This window comes from Vulpes lagopus, chromosome 4, assembly GCF_018345385.1.
Source record: "Vulpes lagopus strain Blue_001 chromosome 4, ASM1834538v1, whole genome shotgun sequence".
NCBI lineage: Eukaryota > Metazoa > Chordata > Mammalia > Carnivora > Canidae > Vulpes > Vulpes lagopus.
Window position 1 is genome coordinate 90,824,323 of NC_054827.1, and position 18,536 is coordinate 90,842,858.

Below are 18,536 nucleotides of genomic sequence, written 5' to 3' on the forward strand. Positions count from 1 at the left end.
GGGAGTTATGGTATGTAAATACATATAACATTATTCAGCCATTTAAAAAAAATGAAATCTTGCCATTTACAAAGACATGGAGGGATCTAGAGAGTATAATGCTAAGCAAAAGAAGTCAGAGAAAGGCAGATACTGTATGATTTCACTCATATGTGGAATTTAAGAAACAAAGGGGAAAAAAAAGAGAAAAATGAAAAAAGAGACTTTTAGTTATAGAGAACAAACAGATGGGTTACCAGAGGGGAGATGGGTAGGGGAATGGGTGAAATAGGTGATGCTGATTTAGAGTATACCTATTTGTTTTTTTTTTTTTTAGAGTATACCTATTTGATGAATACTGAGTAACATATGGAACTGTTGTTGATCACATCTGTTGTTTCTTGTGTTGTTGATTTTAGCCATTCTGACAGGTGTGAGGTGGGATCTCACTGTGGTTTTGTTCTGTATTTCCCCGATGCCGAGTGATGTTGATCATCTTTTCATGTGTCTGTTGGCGATCTGTATGTCTTCTTTGGAGAAATGTCTATTCATGTCTTCTGTCCATTTTTAATTAGATTATTCATTTTAGGGGTGTTGAGTTGTATCAGATCTTTATATATTTTGGGTACTAACTCTTTATTGGATATGTCATTTGCTAATATCTTTTCCCATTCTGTTGGCCCTTTCTTAAAAATATTAATATAGTTAATATTATTGTATGCTAAGCAATGTTCTCAATAACAAAAGATAAAATGGAAGAAAAAATTCATTAAATAGGGCAGTACTATCTCACTTTTGGAATCTTCTTCCTCCTCTTTTCCTTTTATGTAAATCACAGCCTAAAACAACAATGTTTTCAAAGTCATTTACTGATCATGTTGCCTTGTAAAAGTAATTCAACTTTTCTGATTAAAAATAGTGTATGTGAGGGGTTCCTGGCTGGTTCAGTTGGCTCTTGATCTCAGTGTCATGAGTTTGAGCCCCACCCTAGGTAGAGAGGTTACTAAAAATAAATAAATAAGGAGCGACTGGATGGCTCAGTAGGTTAAACATCTGCCTTCAGCTCAGGTCATGATCCCAGGGTCCTGGGATGGAGCCCCACATGGGCTCCCTGCTCAGCGGGGAGAGTGCTTCTCTCTCTCTCTCCCTCTGCTGCTCTCCCTGCTCACCCTCACTCTGTCAAATAAATAACATTTAAAAAAAAAAACTCTTTAAATAAGTAAATAAACTCGAAAAAAATAATGTGTGTGAAAAAGGAACACAACCTTGTACTAGATCAGTGGTTCTTAAACATCTATCACAGTGGAACTTCGGTGTTTGGAGGAAATAATTTAGGGACTTCTCAAACAATGACATATTTCAGAAAACAACAGTCTCGTCAAGATTTCATTTATTTTCCAAACAAGATTGTAAACCATTGAACTACAACTCCTGTAAGCTCACTTTCATCAATATCTTACTACTTGACCAACATTTGAAGAGTTTTAGGAAGAATTTATGTGGTCCCTTCTTAAATTTCCCAAATAACACTCAGTAATTTTTCTTATAAACAAAGCTAGAAATTAAGATTTAGAATCCAGAGATGCTTGGTTTTCATTGAATAGGAGGAAACCAACATTAAAAAAAATTACTTCAGTTAAATTTTTTACCCACGGAGAGCATAGCAAGCAAAGATAATAAAGCATTGTACTGGAATACTTAGGTTAGTAATGTCAACTACTGAAAAATGTCATTTGGTTTGCAAATAGATTTTTCCATCTCAGTGATATTTTACTAAAAATATAAAAAATTAGTTTAAAATAACATGAATTATGAATAAATAATAATAAAACATTACCTCTCAACGCTCATGCTTTTCCTTTCTCCATCCCTTGAAATGAAAAAAAAAAAAAGTTTTTGTTGCTTTCTCAAAGACTAATTCTCTTTAGTCAAGTGAGAGGGTTTAACATCTCAATTATCACTTAAGGATCTCTTTAATGTTTTTGGTTAAAATTTATATATCAGGAAAAACAATGAGTTTTTAAAATATCAAAATAAAACTATCAACAAAAAAGAGATAGATGCTAATTAATCAAGTCTATATCTATTAAAGAGAACAAATCTGAAAATAGGTTGAGATTATAAACTACTTCTATTAAAAGTGTGAATATAAAAACCACAACTTATAAAAACCAATAAGAGTACTGTAATGGCTTGCAGTTATATGATATAATTATCAATTACTTAGTTTTTGGCTTAGAATATTAACTTTGCTGTCCTACAGCTATTTACTATAGATTTATAGACCCTCAGAATTTGGATACAGTATTAGGATGGGGATTCAGAATCTGAACCATCTAGTTTGGTTGAATTCTAGCTGTTTGGATAGAAGTAGTTGAAACTAAAAAGCTGAAATGACATGTGACATGACATTCTCCACATATTCAACAGACCTACTAGGAATAAAGTACTATTCTAGGCATTGGGTATATGGTTATGACCAAAACAGACCAAGTTCCTATCCGTAAGAAACTTGTATCCTAGTGGAAGGAGATAAATAAACCAAGATGGAAGTAAATATGGAGTATGTCAGAAGGTTAGAAGTATTACAGATTAAAAAATAAAGCAGAATATTGGAATAGAGAAGGTACACAGAAGGCAAGGGAGGTTTGTTCTTTTACATTATTATAAATTACCCATGAATTTCACTTCTCAGTGTCACCTGCATCTTTAAATACCAGAGGTTAATACATGCCATGTTGTATCAAGAACCATATTGTTTTCAAGCACTATGGAAATTAAAAAGAGGATAATTCTGGGATTAAAGAAGAAAGTTTTATTTCCCATTACCTCCAAATACTAGATTATTTATACTCGTGTGATTTCCTTCTTTGATCTTTCCATTATAGCCACTCAAGATCAAAGTCAGCTAACTATGAGCTTAAGAATGAGGGGCATACAGGATGCCTGGGTGGCTCAGTGGTTGAGCATCTGCCTTCAACTCAGGGTGTGGATCTGGGGTTCTGGGATTGAGTCCCACATGGAGCTTCCCATGGGGAGCCTGCTTCTCCCTCTCCCTGTGTCTCTGTGTGTGTGTCTTAAATAAATAAATAAATAAATAAATAAATACATACATACATACATACAATCTTAAAAAAAGAGAATGAGGAGCACAGACAGATGAGAAAAGCAGTACTTGCAACCTCTCTGTAAGATTTAGCAGGTTTATTTTATCAAACTTATTTTTATGCCTCCTCAGTAATCTTCCTGTTTTCTCTTACTTTAAATATAAGAATATAAAGGAATTATTTTGAGGGCAGGCTGACAGGATGATGATAAAATTATAAAAATAGTGCCCAGTGTTAATTCCCATTCTTTTAAAAAATTCCCTTCTTTTCACCCACTTCCAACAGTGTACCCTTCGAGCTATAGGATCTTCTTTTTAAGACCGAGGTGAAAGAGCAGCAGGGACGAATCACAGGACCTCTCCTACATCTTTGTGTGGTGGCCCCTTCAAGTTCCTGCCCCTGGATCATGGCTGCCAACCCCACTCTTATTCCCCAAGTCATTTTCTGCTCCCTTATTCGGCCTTACTTTCTTCATTGGCTTATTCCGCCACACTATTCTGCAAACTCCATGAAGGCAAGACTTTGTCTTATTTCCTACTCTTCTTTCCAGTGCCTAGAACATACTTAATAAGTATGCAGTATTGAATGAATCAGCCAATCATTTACAAGTCTACAAAAGAAAAGAAATGTAGCTAACTCATGAAGGCTTTCAAAGAATCATTAAATCCCCTTGCATACAGGGTAAATTCTGGATATGAGCACCTTTCTTTCCTCAACAATCAGACCACCACTAACTAGTCTTACATTCCGAACAAAACACAAGGCAAGTACAGAAAAGAAAGTACTCATCATTCCTCTTGTCTACCTAACCAATAGCTACAGCCAACAGCCAAACACTGATTCTTTGTTCTTCTTTTCCTTTCCTCCCACCTCCAATCTTTTAATTCTAATTCAAAAATTATATTCTAGAATGAACTAGTCTAAAATTTTTTTAAAAATATGTTATTCTATAGGGGCTCCTGAGTAGCATAGTCAGTTGAGGATCTGACTCTTGGTATCAGCTCAGGTCATGATCTTGGGGTTCTGGAATCAAGCCCTGCATTAGCCTCACACACTGCAAGTCTGTTTGAGGATTCTCTCTCCCTCTCCCTCTGCCCCTCCTACTCTTTCTCTCTCTGGAATAAATAAATAAATCTTTAAAAACGAACAAAAAACATGTTATCCCATAGCCTCCATGTCAATGGTTAAAACTGTTATTTCACCAAATGATCAAGAAAAAACAGAATGACTATACATATAGATACCTTGCCAGGTGTGTTGAACCTAGACCCAGGGAAATATGAAGAAAATGATGCCAAGATGTTTCAGAGAAAAGAAGAGAAAGTAATGCCCTCTGTTGGTAGAGTTCTGTACAAGTAATAATTCCAAGTGCCTTTAACATTTTCTCTGTAACTTTTCCTATTCCAGAAACCTAGAAAAGAGTCAATATTTATCATTAATACAGTTTTACATCAAGGCAAGAACAGATATGTAATATCATTATACCTTTTATAACCAATAAGAGGTTATTGGGTTATAAGAGGTTATTGGAATAATGTGACCATCTTCACAAGTCATACTGGAAAACTACTTTATTTCTGGGCACATTTCCTAAACTAGTGTTGCATGGAAATTTTAAATTTTAAATTTCACATAGTTTTAAAAAGCATTAAAGAGGCATCTGGGGGGGATCCCTGGGTGGCGCAGCGGTTTAGCGCCTGCCTGCCTTTGGCCCGGGGCGCGATCCTGGAGACCCGGGATCGAATCCCACGTCGGGCTCCCGGTGCATGGAGCCTGCTTCTCCCTGTGCCTGTGTCTCTGCCTCTCTCTCTCTCTCTCTCTCTCTGAATATCATAAATAAATAAAAATTAAAAAAAAAAAAGAGGCATCTGGGTGGCTCAGTCTGTTAACTATCTGCTCAGGTCATGATCCAGGGTCCTGGGATACAGCCCTTGATCTGACTCCGTGCTCAGCAGGGAGTCTGCTTTTCTCTCTCCCACTGCCTGTCGCCCCAGCTGCTTGCTCTCAAATATAAAATCACTAAGGCTGGTATGTTCCAAAGTTCTTTGAACCCAGAACCTTATTTAATGGATTTACCTATTTCATATCTTGAAAAACACACTGGAAAACATTGCTTTATAGCTATATCATACATATTTTAAACTATTTAGTGATCATACATTCTCTGTTATAGCTTTTCTTCTGAGCATTGAAAAATGTTTATTTAAATTCACTCCTATAGATGATATGAGAAAGTCAAGCCCCAGACCATTAAATAGAGTATAGTGAAATTATTGTTTTTAAAAAAGTGTATGTTTGCAGAAAAAATCTACAAGCTGTAAAAAATAATAAAACATACCCTTTCTATAACTCCTCGTTTTACCATTTAAAGATAGTAAAGTATTTTGGGGTTTTTTTTTTTTTGGCCAAAATCAATTAAATTTCTACATCATCTTTTCGAATTATCAAACCTACTAATCTGATAGCAATGTAGACTTTAGAACTCAGTATATTAAGTTATAGCTGAAAGGAGTCTTACAAGTATTCTTTTTTTTTTAAAGATTCTATTTATTTATTCACGAGAGACACAGAGAGAGAGGGAGAGAGGCAGAGACACAGGCAGAGGGAAAAGCACGTTCCATGTAAGGAGTCCAATGCAAGACTCGATCCCGGGACTCCAGGATCACGACCTGGGCAGAAGGCAGGTGCTAAACCACTGAGCCACCCAGGGATCCCCACAAGTATTCTTTTTATTTCTGTTCTTCTTGGCAGAGGTACACTTAAAAGTCTTTCAACTATTCCTTTCTTAAAACTTTTTGGCAGCAAGTTTCCTAAACCTCAATTTTAGGGTTTCATAGAAAGATTTCTTCAAATCCAAATTCAAATATCCATTACACTTCTTTCTTGTTACCTATTGTTTCAAAACTTTCCAGCAAATAATTATTACTACCATTCTAAGTAGTATCTCTTCAGTATATGTATATATGCTTACATAGTTTATGTTTAAATATAAATAAAATTATATTTTATATAAATATTATACAAAATCTCACCTTTCTAATGGGTAAGTCCTTGATGAAGTCCATCACAGCTTGTCTGTTGGGGAGAACTTGGTATTGTCCATTTGGTTTATTCTTATCACTGCATACTTTTGCTAACATTGTATTTGGGGCAATGCCTTAAAAGAAGAGAACTCTGTTGACTCAAAGAAGTTGACAGGTATCATTTAAAAATATGATATTACAATACAGAAAAAGAAAAGGTGAATGAATGCAAAACGCTTGAAATGATGTGAAATAGTAATTTAAAAGTAACATCTGATAACTACCTATCTTCCTAGGGCTCAATAGGATTTTAGGAAAAGGAATTGTATAGTTATTGTGGTAGCAGGACTGAAGAATATTTAAATCTCCATGTTATTTTGAAGTCTAAGAGTAATTTCTAAGTTTAAATGATATTATTAGTTTACATACTATCTTTAGTAGCAATACAGAGCTGACTAATAGAAAATACCCAGAATATAATTTAGGATGGATGTTTACTCTTTGAAAAGGTCTTTTGGTATAGATTATCACATAAAGAAAAAAATTCAAAGATTCTAGGTTCCATTATATTTAAGACAATGATAAAATAGATGTACTCTTTTTATGTTATTCACAAAGCAAATTAGCACTTTTCGGAAAGGTGTTTTAAAATTTCTAGGAGACACAATGATTAAGATAATTTAATTCATTGATAATTGGTTCAGTCGGTTAAGCATCTGCCTTCGGCTCAGGTCATGCCCTGGGACAGAGCTGAGCGGAGAGCCTGCGTCTCCCTTTCCCTCTGCTTACTGCTCCGCCTGGTTGTGTTTTCTCTCTCTGTCAAATCAATATAATCTTTTTTAAAAAACTCAAATACAATCACTAAATGATTCATTTCCATTTTTATACACATCCTACTAAATGTATTACTTATTCTCACTCTTTGGTACAGAAAAAAAGGATTAACCTAATCATAATAATTTAGGGTCCTCATGAAGAATGTCAGTTTCTATGCCAAGACACAGTGATACCTTCATGGGTTACTGACATTTGTAAACTCTTTTTCCCTTCACTAACTGCTTCTAGATTGCTAGTTAGGACTTCTTCTATCTCCTACTTTGTGGTCACCCGGGGTCTCTCCTGTAATCCTGGACAGGGCTGAAGACTTCAAAGGGAAAACGAATAAAGTATTATGTCCTAAATCAATTAAAATATATTGCATGCTTTAAAAAGGATAGCTACATGAGATTTATGATAGTGCTTTTCTTTGGGCTCATAGGCTTTTCTGCTTAATTCCAATTTACCTGTAGGTTCACAGTATTCTGAATAAAGTCATCAGAAGTTTAATCAAAAAGGATAAGTAAAACTTTACTATATGCTTCATAAGGAGAAACTATTAATATTATACTTGGATTAGTCTGAAAATCTTAATATGGTAGCCATCAAATCACTTTTAAGTACCTGCACTGGCAGTCAGTGTTGTTTTTTGCTCAATTCTGAAACGAATTTCCTTTACCACTTCCTCAGCTGATGTTCCAAAAACAATCGAATTTTGGAGTGTTTGAGGATTATCCTCTTCATCAGAGTTCCCTTGTAAAGGATTTCCTTGGGACTGTATATCAGGAGGACTATCATCAAAAAGTAGTGGAGAGATGGACCGTTCATGCTCCCTCAGTTTATTAACTTCTTTTCTTGGTTTATCTAAATTACAAACAGGAACAGTAATTATCTTCATTTTAAGAAGTACATACTTCATAAATGAGGTTTCCCTACATGCTTTCTAAAGACAAAACAAATCTAGTTTATTTTGTTTCTTTTGTTAAAAGTTTTATTTCTAAGAGCCAAGATCAGAAATGTTATTTATATTTCTTTGTTTAACAAAGAAAATACTGATTCTAGAGTTTTCTTTAAAGGAATATTATCTATTTCCAAAGTATACATTTGAAGAGGAAACATCCTATGTAAAAATCACAAATTTGTGCATCTTACCTAAATTAACTGAAATATAGAATCAGGCCAAGACGCACATTAACTTTAAAAAAAAAAAAAAAAAAAGCTTTTTTTCCTTTACCCATTAAATTAGAATTTAATTAAAATTATATTAGAATGAGGAAAAAGGCATTAAGCAATCAAGAGTAATTACTGCCTGACAAGTTTTGTTTTTACAGAGAAAAAACCTTAAAGTTTCTTCATTCATGGAAGAAGCTATTCAGATGTTAAAATACTCTCACTTTTCTTCTTTTAAATGTTGATTTTGATTTTGACTTGCTTATATATAAATTATCACTTTTACTGAGGGCTCATTTGAAATAAATAGTAATTCTTTCTGCTGGAAGTTATGCTTAAGTATATAAATTCTTAAGGTCCGATCAGATTAACATATTTCTTTACTATTATCAGTAGACTACAACCTAATATTACTATTAAAAAGTAAAATAAAAATACTAATCTGGTTTTTACCTCATTTTATTTGCACTTTCACAATTAGACTGTAAAATATACTTAAATCTATGCCAAGACTAAAAATGTCCTCATGAATGAATCATTAAAGATTACTTTCTGGGCTTAATGGAAGAGAAATGCAGTTTAAATGTATTTATAAAAATTAAGATTAACAACAGAGCTTTCTGATCTCATGTCATAATTTTATTACATATAAATGTTTTCCAAATTAAGATAAATACAGAGGCAAAAATTAAATTTCTAGTTTCAAGACACACATAAATGCATATTACTTAAAAAATGAACTAGGTCTTTTAAGGAGGGTTTTCTAAAGATAATACAAATAATATGACAAACACCAGATTAGTTTCAAATTTTAAAGCATGTAACATGAATTAAGTTACAGACAGATGTTTTCCAAATCTGAATTCCCAGGCCATACACAAAATAAGCCTTATTTTCAAATTTAGCATTATTTGTTATGTAAGTGCTTCATTACTTTATTTTCCATATTCTAGTTTTAAAATGCAGACCATCTTGGAAGGTACAGCTGAAATGGTATCTATCTGACCCCTTTCTCCCCATCTGAATGGGTAAAAGTCAAGGTAAAGAGAGCTGCAGAAAACTACAAACCAAGTAAGGTATCTATCTGTCTGTCACATTCATACCCCCTTCTGCAGAGTTCCTTATCCCGTTTTGTACCTTTTGAGTCCATCACAGTCCCTTAGGTGGGTCACTGATGGAACGCTAGAGTAGAAAACAGAGCATGCTGCCGTCACATCCCTTCCTTGTTAGAGCACCTGCTGAATGGTTCAGTTACCTAATATTCAATTTGTCTACTTCTATGATAGGCCTGGCTATAAAACTAAAGCTAAAGTAGTTTCTTATTTGCTTTCTGAAAAAAAAAAAAAATCTTTAAAATTCCCATAACTGAGGTGATCAGAGTACAAAACTAAGGTTTCTTATCATCCAAACACTAAAATGAAAGCATCCCATAATTATATGGGATACACAGATGCTGAGTGCTAAAGGTGTATGGTATTTCAGTTTCTTACATTGCCTCCCACTCATCATTCAGATTTATTTGGCAGAATAAACATAAAATAATAATTATTATCACTTATTTGTTTGTAGACAAAGTAGCAATACTTTTCCAAAGACTGCACCTTTCAGAAAAGGGGCAAACATTAGAAAAATGTCTTGGACTTCAGAGAAAGATATATCAATCTCCTGCCATGGCTCCAAATTCCAATGCCATAATGTGAAATCAGATATGCTAAAAAGTTCAGCCCACAGGGATTTATATATGAGGGAGGACAAAAAGTTAGAAGTACTTAAATGGCTTAAAAATATGAAATACAGCAAGAGTAAAATATGTAAGTAATTAAAAATTCACATCTTCAAAGTGAGTTTGCATGCAGTATAAGTGAAAAGAACATTTGTAGAGAATAAAAACATTTACCTTAGTCCCAATGCATTTTTTTTTTTTTTACATATTGTGAGCATAACTGTTATAGGAGGTATTCAAGGAGATGCTCTGATATAACCATTTAATGGTTCCCTCACCTTCTCTTGTGAAGAGTAAGGAAAAAAATTGAGATGTAAAGCAAAGTGACATCAGGCTTTGTGTGCTTCCTCCCCCTAAAACAAATCTTTTGCTCTAAGCCTCTGTGTCCAGGAATTATGCTTGTTTATTGTTTAATGTTTCTATTAAAGAGAGAGACCTGCTCCTGCAGTTCTAAACAAGGTAGTGAGGTTGTGATTTGATGTTCACACTAAACTTCCTCCAAAGATGTGAGCCCCAAACAATATGAGCGATAGAATATTATGCCATAGAAGATCCACCATATTTGCCTCACAGAAAGTTACAAACAGGTTTCCCCACCACTGGCTGTCCTCCTTGAAGAATCAATGAGCTGTGCACATGAAATACAGCCATGGGTTGTGAGCAAACCCTCTACCATTTCATCCAGGTGAACTTTGCTCAGGGGTGCACGATAGCTAAGATATTTGAAATAATCATACCCCTGACAGAGGGCTGAAAGCCTATGTAGAATGTCTCCATGTTCCCTGACATTATTTTGGGTAAGTAACAAAGGGACCATTTGAAAAAAACCTTGGCATCATGAAACTTTTATTTCAGTGTATACAGAAGAATCAAAATAGGGTCTGTATTACCAGATTGTAGACCACTTTGAAAATGAGGGGGAAAAAACCCCCACCCAATGTTTTGATATGTTTGAGGCTAATTTTTAAAAAATCTAATTTCTTTTTTAACAACTACACTAAAAGGCCACCTTAAATAGATAACCTCCTCAGACTCAACATGATCCAAGCCGTTCTTAGTTAGGTCTTCAGAAAAGAACTGATATGAAATTATTTTGTTCAGAGGCTCTGCACATTCTGAAACTCTAGTGATTTAACAATCTCATTTGATTTAAAAGTGATTTAAGCCAATCTCTTTGGTTTAAAAGTTACAAATTTAACGTAGAAATTCCACAGTATACTTTAAGTTTCTAATCTTTCATTTTAATACTTTTTCATAACAAAGATATATCTAGTCCTACCATACCACCTATGTGGGATAATAAATTAACTGGGTTAATATAAAAGGCTTTTTATTTGTTTTATAGTTTGAGCATTCTAATAAGTTGCTTACCATTTTCTAGAGGGTTCCCTGTTTTGATGAAATACTTCCTTTTGTCCTCAGGCCAATTTTGTCTTTCCTGTAAGTGCTTTGTTATATTCAAGTAGGCTTCATCAAGACTCATGGCCAGAAAATTGGGATCATAATCAGCAAGTATTTCCTTAACCTTCAAAAGGAACAAAATGGTTTAGCTTTTGTTGCCATAGCAAAACCTGTAATATAACAGCTGATAAGAAACATTAATATTCTTATTTTGCAACAATAGTAAAAATCCTGCAATCAATAGCTCATGGATTTAGGAAATAAATAATTGTTAGCACCAGTTTGTCCAAATTCTTTTTTGCATTAAAATAGATCATGAGGGCAGAAGACTATGAAACAGCTTCAGCTGATATAATCCCTATTCAGTCACTTTTATCTACATATAATAAAGGATTCAAATAAATCTCAGACATCGTTCTGATAAGCCCAGAAAAAATGGTTAAGTAACATAATTTTAAGTAACTGGTCAAAAGTAGAAGTGGGAACAATCGGATCTTACTCCCCCTCACCTTTTTTGTTTATTTTAAAAAGGGAATAATCTTTTTTTTTTTTTTAAGAAGGCTCCACACCCAGCATACAGCCCAATGTGGTGCTTGAACTCATAACCCTGAGATCAAGACCTGAGTCAAAATCAAGAGTTCAGTGTTTAACCAACTAAGCCACTTAGGTGCCCCTAAAAAGGAATAATCTTACATAAAGGTACTATGTTGCTTTAGAAAGTAGTTCTATTTTAATTAATTATAATATACACATAAAACTCCACTCAAAACATACACTAATGCACACATCCATTCAGAAAACAAAGCTTAATTACCAGAATTTGGAATGGAAAAGATAACAAAATCTTCAGTGGAAGTCTGCGGATTTGTTAAATAATGGGGAAAAGTCTGGAGCTGCATCTTGACACAAATGTGAGATCAGAATTTCCATAGAATTCCAAAAATGTCATTTATCTAAGATAGTTTGATTACATGAAACTATGGATTTTTTTACCCACTGAAGTATTAGCTGAAAGTAGAGGAAATGGTTGCCAAAATAATAAATACATACTTGGAAAAAAGGTATTTGTTGAATTATGTTATACTTTCATCTAGTATTTAAAATCTCTCTGCTGTATCATGAGAAAACTTTTTTTCAAAGTTTTATAAAATAAAGCTTTTTAGCTTAATTTAATTATGAACAGCTGAGTCAAAGGTAATTTTAGAAAATGGTGATAGAAAACTTGGCCAAGCTTTACTCAGAGAGTACCTTAATTAGCTTTGTTCTTCTGGAAGAAACCAGTTTTATAATGTACTCAAATGGAATCTTTCTAGTGAAAATGAAACTCTGGAAAGTCTGCAGTTGGCAGCCAACTAAGATTATTCTGAATGAGAAGTACTCCCTAGAGAAATGGAGTACTCACTAACTTCCTTTTCATAGGATACTGCTTAAAGAACAAAAATAGACATGTTCCACTAAAATTCAAGCACTTAGGCTTCCAAAAGTTAAAGCTGTTCCCTTCTTTTGGATAAAATAAAAATGGCTTTTCCTTAAACTTTTATACTTACAGTCAGTGAGTTTGTGCTATAGTTTGTTTACACATAAGAACCCATTTGCTATCTGCAAATTAACTAGATTCTGCTCCAATTTGAGAAAGATTTCTCCAATTTATGTAAGTAACTAGACTGAAGAGAACTAAAAACAATTTAGCTCTCATTATCATATTGTCAGAAGTTTTACAGAGTTCAAGTAGGACTCAAAAAAAAAATCCTTCTTACAAGGCCTTTGGAGGATTTTCAAACTTATTGAATCCCTGTAATATTTGTGGTTAGTACTATATCTCTTTCTCAGTTAGGAATACTGTAAAAGAGACAAGTAGTAACTGCATGTGAATGGGCTTCCCCTTTTCACCACCATTTCAGAGATAGGCAAAAAGCACTTGCTGCTACAGGCTGTTTTTGAAAGAATGAAAAAAAGAATTTTTTAAAAACTTGAGGTGGTATATTATTCCAGTTTGGAGAGGTTTCACTTCTAGCGTATATGAGGTGGAATACAAATGAGAGGAGTGAATCTAAAGATCATTTACATGACCAAATGGTAGTAAGTGCTAGGCTATGGTTTTTTAAGAGTTTCGATGCAGACAGTAGTCTTTTTTTTTGTTTGTTTGAAGATTTATTTATTTATTCAGAGAGAGAGAGAGAGAGAGGGGGGGGGGCAGAGACACAGACAGAGGGAGAAGCAGGCTCCATGCAGGAAGCCTGATGTGAGACTCGATCCCGGGTCTCCAGGATCATGCCCTAGGCTGCAGGCGGCGCTAAACCGCTGCGCCACTGGGGCTGCCGGACAGTAGTCTTTAACACAATGCATTCTACTACCATAGTCTGAGAGTGTTTGATGTAGTATTCAAAAATTTAAATTTATGATTTAAGTCTTAGCACTAGCATGATAATCCAGTTATGAAAAATAGAGAAAATGGCAGTTTTTCAGTTTAGGTAATTTTACTGAATAATCAAATCTTTATATTTACTGACAGTTTAGGTAATTTTACTGAATAATCAAATCTTTATATTTCAGAGATTCTTTTCAAAGCAAGATTATTCCCTTTTGGGGCACCTGGGTGGCTCAGTGATTGAGCATCTGCCTTTGGCTCAGGTCATGATCCCAGGGTCCCAGGAGAGAGCCCCACATCAGGTTCCCTTGGGGGAACCTGCTTTTCCCTCTGCCTATGTCTCTGCCTGTTTCTCTGTGTCTCTCATGAATAAATAAATAAAAACTTTAAAAAAAAGGATTATTCTTATTTCTTCCTTGATTATCAGTCTCCTGGACATTAAATGCTCATAAACATCTTCACTAGACTGTTGGGCAAGGAAAGCAGTTAATTAAAATATAGGAATCTCATTACTGCTTAAAAACATTTGATAAAAACTTTATTCACAAAAGAGGCTGAAATTAATGACAACATAAGTTATAAATATAAGATGATTCTAGAAAAACTTATGTATTGCACATTAAGAAGAAAACAGCTAAAGTTAATATAGATTATAATTAAGGCAATTCAAAGTTTTTCAGGGAGATTAAGAGTTTCTAAAGAGATGAAAAAATATGTGGAAGAGTAGAGATCTGGGAAATAGATACTCAGCTCAGTTTTCACCATTATGACCTGGAGAAGTGGTAGGAGGTAGGACTTAAAGGGCTAAACTAAGGCTGAATTCTGAGGCGTTAAGGCCATTTGGACTTGACTTTGTAGGTGACAAGAAATCAGGAAGGCTGTAAGTAAGAGTGCTTCATCAGACTTACCTCTGTACTCACAGCTCGATATTTGTCAAAGTTTGGGGGCACTATAATAAGTTGTGGGCAGAGTCTTTTAGCAATAAATCCTGGCATGGCTGCACGAACACCAAACCTTCTTGCATAGTAATTTGAGGTAGACTGAAAGAAAATGGACCACATGGGAAAAAATACACAAACCTAAATGGACATACTGATCAATGCATTCATAAAAAACACATTACTGATGTGCATTTTCAAGTCAAGGACATTTGTTTTATAGGCCACTGTCTCAAATCAAGCTTTGAATTTATCCTATCATGGTATTATGATACCATGACTCTCTCACTGCTCTCTCTATATTTATGTGATCCCAGGTAATAAAAAAGACTAATAAAAAGGTTATCTCACATTTCCAATAGCTAAACTTCATTGGTTCTAAGGCATACCTGTGATATAGTACATATCAAAGTTTGAATGATACTGAATGATGTTACTTGAAAGTAACAGTATAGAAAGTAATTGCATGGTATAATAATATAGATTTGGAATTTGCTATATTTGGGGCTTTGAAATTTTTCATTTAGAACAAAAATCAAAGGTTCTGATATACAGTCAGCCAAATAAAATGTCCAAAAATGAAGTGATGAAAGCTTAAAAGAGCTTTTAAAATTATGTTTTATTTCTTAAGACTTGAATATCCTTTTTGGTGAAAACATTTTGAGTAGGAGATGGAACTAAAAAACTTTAATTATTTTTTATTTTTTTATTTTTTTAAAACTTTAAAAGTAAAAAAGAGACCATTACTTTTAAATCCTGTTGATGATACTACAGTACCATTTACAAAAAATTTTATCACAAATGAAATCTTTGAAATCTCAAGTGAAAATTCAAAGAAATGTAAAACAGAATCTATCAGCTGAAGGGATTACTTCAGAATAGTATCAATTTGCCATTAATGGTTTTCAAATGCCATTGAAAAAATCTTGATATTACTCAAAGCTATGTTAATCTTTGGTCAGTATTCTGAAACAGAAAATGCAGATAGCACTAGAAAGATAAATCAATGGTTTAAATATAAATAAGTCTAATGGAATGGATATGAAAGCTATATCTGTGGTAAATCTGGAACAAAACTTATGATACAACTTCCTTTAACCTTTAGGTTTATGGAAGATTGTAAATCACAGCCACAATACTTTATAGTTCTTCCTGTCCAAGGGTGGGTTCTAATCCCTCATGCCAAGTAATTTGCACCGTGACTTGTTTTGACCAAAAGATTCTGAGGGAATGACATTATGTGAGTCTTGAAGCCTAGGCATTATGAAGTCTATAACTTCAGCTTTTACTTTTTTGGGGATCCAGCAACTATGTAAAGATCTTGAGTTAAATTGCTAAATGATGATGTACCGTGTGGAGAGGAGAAAGCTCAATGGCTGGAAGCCATTCCAAACATATGGGCTGAAAGGCCAAACTGTGTTAATAAAGCCATTTTGGACCCTCCAGCCCAGCTAAGTAATTGTAGCCAATCCCAGGCAGAGTAAAGTTACCCCTTTGTACTCTGTCCAAATTATAGAATCATGAGCAAATAAATGGTTAACCACTAAGTACTTAAAGTCTGTTTGTAAGGCAGTAATAAATAATTGCTATCAGGTCTGTGTTCTATCTAGGAGTGCAAACTTAGAACATTATGAAGATCCATCAAATTAACCAAAGAAGAATTCTAACTGTAATAGATTGGGATAATCAAACATGTACCATCACTACCATTAATCTGTAAATACACTTTTATGAGTTTAATAGAACAAAAGCAATTATACCTCAAATCTCATTAGAAGTGAAATCTGTTAGTTGAGCATACAAAAGGGGTAATCTTTGTTTAAATATGGCAAATAATTATTTTGAATTTGGAAATAATTTTTAGGAGGATATAATTCATAGGAAGGAAAATATTTTGCAGATCTAGCAGTGGATTTAGCTTTAAATATATATATATATATATATACATATATATGCACACAGATAATTTCAGATAAATATATGGTGATACATATTCTTAATAAAATTAAATACATGTTTTCAAATATCAGCTGATGATTTGTAGGAAAGGAGAGTAGTCTCTTTCAATAAACATTGTTTTAGAACCTGGATTGTTAGTTGCCTGTATACTTAGGGAAGCAGAGATAATGAACAAATAGATGATAGTTTTATAATACAATAGTAACTCCAGGAATTAGGTTTATAGCTATCTAAGCATTGTAAGGAGTTCAGAACAGAAGAACTCTCCTTGTTTCTCTTATATGTTTTTTAATATCAAAATCTATGTATTCCAGGTGCTATTTTTAGCCACATATAGCAATCCTGGTCATCTTTACCTTCTATGGTTAGAGTGGTGATATGGAAGAGGCAACGTGGTATTCAGAAGTTCCAAGTCATGGAAAAACTAATTAAAGTACTATTTTAATGAAACATATTACCTTAGAACTAAGGTTGGGAAACCTTTTCTGTAAAGGTCCAGATAGTAATTACTTTAAGCTTTGTAGATCATATGGTCTCTGTTGCAGGTACTCAACTCTGCTCTTTTAATACAACAAATAAATGGGTGTGATTATGTTCCAATAAAATTTATTAACAAATTGCTTGCAAACCTGCTTTAGAGTAACACTTCCTTTTCTTTCTTCTCCAATTCTGACTGGAACAGTTACTTATGAAAAATACAATTTGCAACAGAAAGATATAATGCCATTACCATTCACTAGGTTTGTAACTTTGGGGAAGTTTTTAAACACCTCTCAGAGTTGAGTTTGCTCTTTGTAAAATGGAAATAAAAATTTGTACCTCAAGACATGTTGAACACATATAAAGCACGCAGAAAAACTCCCAGCAAACTATAGAATTTACTAAAAGCTTCTCCCTTCATGAACCAGTAAGGCTTACGTGAATATGTTATGGAATTCCTTTTTGTCTTTGATTTTTACCTACTTACCAACATACTCATTGATCCTACAGCAATGGGTTTATCCTTCAATTCTGGATTGTCCCTCATTTCTACAGCCGCATAGAAAGCATCCATGTCAATGTGCACTATAGTATTGTTCAGATCCCGGCTCTGTTCTAATTCCATTGCGTATCTGTCAACCTTAATTTTTAAAAAGTTAACATATTTTGAGTCAACATGCTATCGAAACATTACCAATCATAATACTAATATCTCATTTTTAGTAGGTATTTGTCTCTGTCCATCTACTCTTTCATCTACCCATCCTTCCACCCACTCAGCCACCTACCTAACTATATATACTTGATTATTGCTTATTAAGGCTGGTAACTGGTTTTATTTTCATGAAGATGAGCAGTTAAATCTCAAATATCATACCCTATGAACACTTCAATCTCTCAATAACTACAATCACATGATAGGTACTTAATAGATATTTAGTGAATAGATGAACTATTCCAACTGATTGTATCAAATGATTCTTCTGCTTTATAAATCTGGAGACCAGTTTACTGTAAATAAAAGCTTCAGTTTAGGTAAGATAAACAACTCTCATTTGACTCATAACATTAATGTCTTAAATAGCAACAAAGGAAATGTACAACGAAAGATTATATACTTCTTTGGCATATTATGTTTATGCTGAATAGTATTGTACAAGTGAATGTACCAACCATAATGTAAACATACCCTCTGTAGAACTGCTTTTATAAGGCTAAAATTTGGTAACCATTAGTCAATACAAATCAAAATTGAAAATTTAAGCTATAATTTATTCTTTCATGAAACTTCAATATATATGTCAAATATAACAGTGAAGAACCTTAATCTTTGAAGCATTTTAAAAATTTCTCTAGTGAGAAAGAATTGGATAAGAAAGAAGAATGGGAAATGAAAGAAGGTAAAAATAACCAAAGTAGGTCAGTAAGAAAAGCGTTTATGTAACAGGCATACACATTTTCAAGTGTTCCTTTTTTGTGGTCTCTACTATAGAGGCTGAAGAAGCTAAATATGTCTCCCAGCTTTCCCTGCAGCCAAGGATGACTGGCTGTGTGATCATTTTGATCTATGAT

The 18,536-nt window shown here is 33.8% G+C and overlaps 1 protein-coding gene across 8 annotated transcripts in view; it reads right to left on the reverse strand.

The window, feature by feature from the left end:
- POLK (DNA polymerase kappa) overlaps positions 1-18,536 on the reverse strand; it is a 73,540-nt gene that overhangs the window by 17,316 nt on the left and 37,688 nt on the right. For 5 of the 8 annotated variants that reach the window (XM_041751886.1, XM_041751887.1, XM_041751891.1 and 2 more), the window contains 7 exons: positions 17,452-17,604; positions 14,496-14,627; positions 11,190-11,343; positions 7,550-7,789; positions 6,119-6,243; positions 4,331-4,497; positions 1,817-1,849 (listed from right to left, as the gene is read on the reverse strand). In XM_041751886.1, the coding sequence (XP_041607820.1) occupies positions 1,817-1,849; positions 4,331-4,497; positions 6,119-6,243; positions 7,550-7,789; positions 11,190-11,343; positions 14,496-14,627; positions 17,452-17,604 (1,004 nt within the window). The remainder of the gene's footprint in view (positions 1-1,816; positions 1,850-4,330; positions 4,498-6,118; positions 6,244-7,549; positions 7,790-11,189; positions 11,344-14,495; positions 14,628-17,451; positions 17,605-18,536) is intronic. The other 3 variants (XM_041751890.1, XM_041751893.1, XM_041751889.1) reach the window with 3 other exon arrangements.